The following is a 3,753-nucleotide window of genomic DNA, read 5'->3' on the forward strand; positions in this document are numbered from 1 at the left end:
ACAGATGTTTAATTAGTGTATGAACAGCCCACACAGCTTTCTCTACTTTTTGTAGATGCACCATAAATATCTGTTGAGTGAATAAATGAGGACAAGAATTTTATAGAGTGCCTGATGTAAATGGAGATGTGCATGATTTATAAAATCAAGTATTTTTAATACTCAGATGAGACTTTCTAATACTTGGAAGTTTAATATCACTGTGAATATTAATGATGCCCAAATAATTAGCACTTGAAAGAAGGTTTAATTCTGGTACTCAGATTATTTGTGAATGTCTAACTGTAGGCAACTTCATGAAAAGCAATTAGCAGATTCTTCAAACACATGACAAATCCTTTATTACTGTGCTTATAAGTGACATGGTTCGCGTTTACAGAAAACCAAATGTAATTAAATAACATTGAACTTGAAATCTACCACAGACTCAAGATATACAAGGTATACTTGGCAAGGCAAAAATTCTCAAACACTAGGTTGTTTCAGGTGAAAGATAAATTTCCATTAAGTAATTCCCACTTTTTTTTTGTCTTACAGACAGTTCCTTTGGCAATAACTTTCACTTTAGCTTTTATTTTATAAAAATATAACAAAATTTCATTATATACAAACATTACATTACACAATGTACAGGTTAAAAACACTAAGAAAATGGCAAGCTGCAAATGAAATTAAAGTCAATAGCATGATAAGAAAAATTAAATACTGCACACATTTCATAAAAATTACATTAACTACATTTTTGTTTGCAAATACCAAACAGTACCAATGTGATTGGAAATAGCTTCCAACAGCTTCATTTTAAGGCACATCTTGCATATTTAATATATACACCACTGAAACCAGTCAATAACTTAGGGGCTTCTCGGAGTGACCTGTATAAGTTGTGAACACATGCAGCATGGGGTTACACATTTTCATTGGCTTCCTTCTTTGGGGACAGGTACCTGCCAGGGGGGGACTGGTAGAGGGGTACCCCAATCTCCTGCAAGTCTGGGAGCCTCCCTGGACGGGGAGGGGAGAGCAGGGTGACTGTCCTGTCATAGTCTCTGTGTAGCACTTTCTCATAGACGCTCTGCAGCCCCACTGTCTTGGGCAGCTGGGCCTGATAGTAATTGTCCCTGCGCAGAGGATCCCGAGGCAGGGACGTGCTCTTACAGAAGGTAGACATCTGCGCTGGTGGGTGAGGCGGGGGATGCGTGTTGGGCCCTCCGCATGACGGGCTCCAGCAGCGGTCAGAGTGGCCCAGGATCTTACACTCAGCGGTGCACGCCCACAGTCCTAACATAAAAGAGAAAGGGAGAGAGCGTGAGGATGATTACTGAGATTGCACACAACTACGCCTCCCTCTTCAGAATGTCAGGCAGGTCAGGGCGGCTGAAAAGAAAAGCGAGTATGAGAGTGAGCGCGGTGATTCAAGATTTGAAAGAAACACTGCTTCCTATAAAGCCACCTTCATCCGAAGTTGGCTCAGCTTCTTTTGCTGGAAGCAAGTTAAGGAACTGCGGAGAATTCCCCTCCTCAGGGAGCTAGCATCACCCCTGCCTCCACCTAACAGGATGGGAATGTTCTTTATTCAAGTGGTGGAGCTGCCTCGACGTGACATTTTGAAATCGGCTGTCTGAGGAAGGCAGGGATCCCAAACTCGAGGACTGAAGAAAGTGGGGAAAAGAGAGGGGGCTGGAACGGAGATTGACAGGAGGGCAGCAGGGGAGGGAGAGGAGGAACGCTGAACTTGGCAGGAAAGAAGTGTCCTCACCACTCTGCATGTGGTTGATGAGATCCTTTTTCAGAGCATCCCCGCTGATGTCAGAATCGCTGTCGTTGAAATCACTGTCCCCTTTGCCGCTGTCTTTGCCGCTGAACTTCTCCGCTTCTCGGCCAGAGATGGTGTTGAAAGAGTGTCCTTTCCAGACCGCCACAGGGGGCGCCGGCTCCTTTCCGAAGCCGGGGGAGGCACCGTAGGGCTGCAGGAAGGAATGGGGGAAGCGGGGCGGGCGGGGGAGAGGGGGTGAGGTGGGGGTTGGACAAGAAACAAAAAATAAGTGCGACAGGTTAGGCATCCAGGCACACCCAGACCCCTCCAGTCCCTTCCCCCAGCCTGTCCGCGGAGCACGGAGGGGGGCGCCCAGCCGAAGGAAGGCCTCACCTCGGCGTGCGCGCCGCGGAGCCGCTGCTGCCCCTCGAAGTGACAGGAGCTTTCCCCGGTGGCGCTGCCGCCCTCCGAGCCCGGCACTTCGGCCGCGGCGACCGCGGGCGGGGGCGGGTCGGCCGCGGGGCTGCCAAAGGGCGCTTTGCCGCTGCCAGGGAAGGTGAGCACGTCGAACATGTTGGGCCTGGGCCCGGCTCCCCGGGCAGCCTCCTCCGGGGAGCCGGGAGCCGAGGCTCCGCCGCCCGCCGCCCCGGGCCGCTCTTCCCGGCGGGCCCCCCCTTTGCGCACCTCCTTCTTGCGGCGGTTGCAGGTGGTGGCGATGGCGATGATGGCGGCCAGCAGCAGCGTGCAGCTCCCGGCCAACACGATGATGACGATCAGCGGCGTGTCCCATTGTAGGGCGGGCCCCGACGCCGCGAGTCGAGAGCCGGGCGGGCGAGAACGCTCAGGGCTCCCTGCACTGGCGGGCGCCACCAGCCCTCGCCCGCCGCCTGCTGTCACCACGAAACTGACGGTGGCAGAGGTGGAGAGCGGGGGACGGCCGCCGTCAGATATGACCAGCAGCGCCCGGAACACGCGGCCCGGCGGCTCCTGCGAGAGGTCGCCTGTGAGCACGATCTCCCCCGTGCGGCGGCCGATGGCGAAGGCTTCTCGCGGCTCCTGCTGCTGCAGCTCGAATGCCAGCTCCCCGTTGGCACCATCGTCCGCGTCCCGGGCCTGCACGCGCGCCACGGCAGTGTCCCTTGCCGTGCGCCCGGGGACCGCCACTTCCAGGGTCCCGTTGGCCGGCGCCGGGTGCACCAGGACCGGTGCGTGGTCGTTCTGGTCCAGTACCCGCACTTGCACCAGGGCGCTGCTAGAGAGCTGAGGGGAGCCACCGTCGCTCGCCCGGATGCGCACGTCGAGCTGGCGCAGAGTCTCATAGTCGAAGCTGCGCAGCGCATAGATGGCCCCGGTGGCTGGGTCCACCGACACATAGGTGGACACCGAGCCCCCGGCACGGCCTACTTCAGCCTCCAGCAGCCGGTAGGTGACCTGGCCGTTGCGGCCCAGGTCGGGGTCCCGGGCGGCCACCGTGGCCAAGTAGGCGCCGGGCGGGTTGTTCTCACGCACCGACACCTCGTAGACCGGCCGTGTGAAGACTGGCGCGTTGTCGTTCTCGTCACTCACGCGCACCGTGTAGGGCCTCACGGTGCGTAGCGGGGGCGCGCCGCGGTCCTCGGCCACCAGCGTCAGGTTGTACTCGGCGATGCGCTCGCGGTCCAGCGACGCCGCGGTCACCACCAGGTAGCTGCCCGCGTAGGCCGGCTGCAGCCGGAAGTGCTCGTGCCCGTAGAGGGCGCAGCGCACCTGCCCGTTGGCGCCCGAGTCTCTGTCCGAGGTGCTGACCAGCGCCACCAGGCTCTCGCGCGCCGCCCCCTCTGGCACCAGAGACACGGCGCCGGCCTCAGGTGTCCCGGGCCCGGTCGGCGAGGTCGCGTCCGCACCCCCGAGAGCGGCGGCGGCGGCTGCGGCGGCGAAGGGAGAGGCGGCAGGTGCGCCCGGGGCGGCCAGCGGGGTGATGGTGATGTCCGGAGCGTTGTCATTGACGTCGCGGATGC

The 3,753-nt window shown here is 57.8% G+C and overlaps 1 protein-coding gene across 1 annotated transcript; it reads right to left on the reverse strand.

The window, feature by feature from the left end:
- Positions 1–315: 315 nt before the first annotated feature.
- On the reverse strand, positions 316–3,751 carry PCDH8 (protocadherin 8; the record flags this gene model as incomplete). Its single annotated transcript, XM_006741207.3, has 3 exons — positions 316–1,281; positions 1,760–1,967; positions 2,150–3,751. Coding segments are annotated over 3 exons (2,184 nt in total), but the record flags the coding sequence as incomplete, so codon positions are not given.
- Positions 3,752–3,753: the final 2 nt, after the last annotated feature.

Source organism: Leptonychotes weddellii, chromosome 3 (assembly GCF_054177405.1).
Source record: "Leptonychotes weddellii isolate Sample4059 chromosome 3, ASM5417740v2, whole genome shotgun sequence".
Taxonomy (NCBI): domain Eukaryota; kingdom Metazoa; phylum Chordata; class Mammalia; order Carnivora; family Phocidae; genus Leptonychotes; species Leptonychotes weddellii.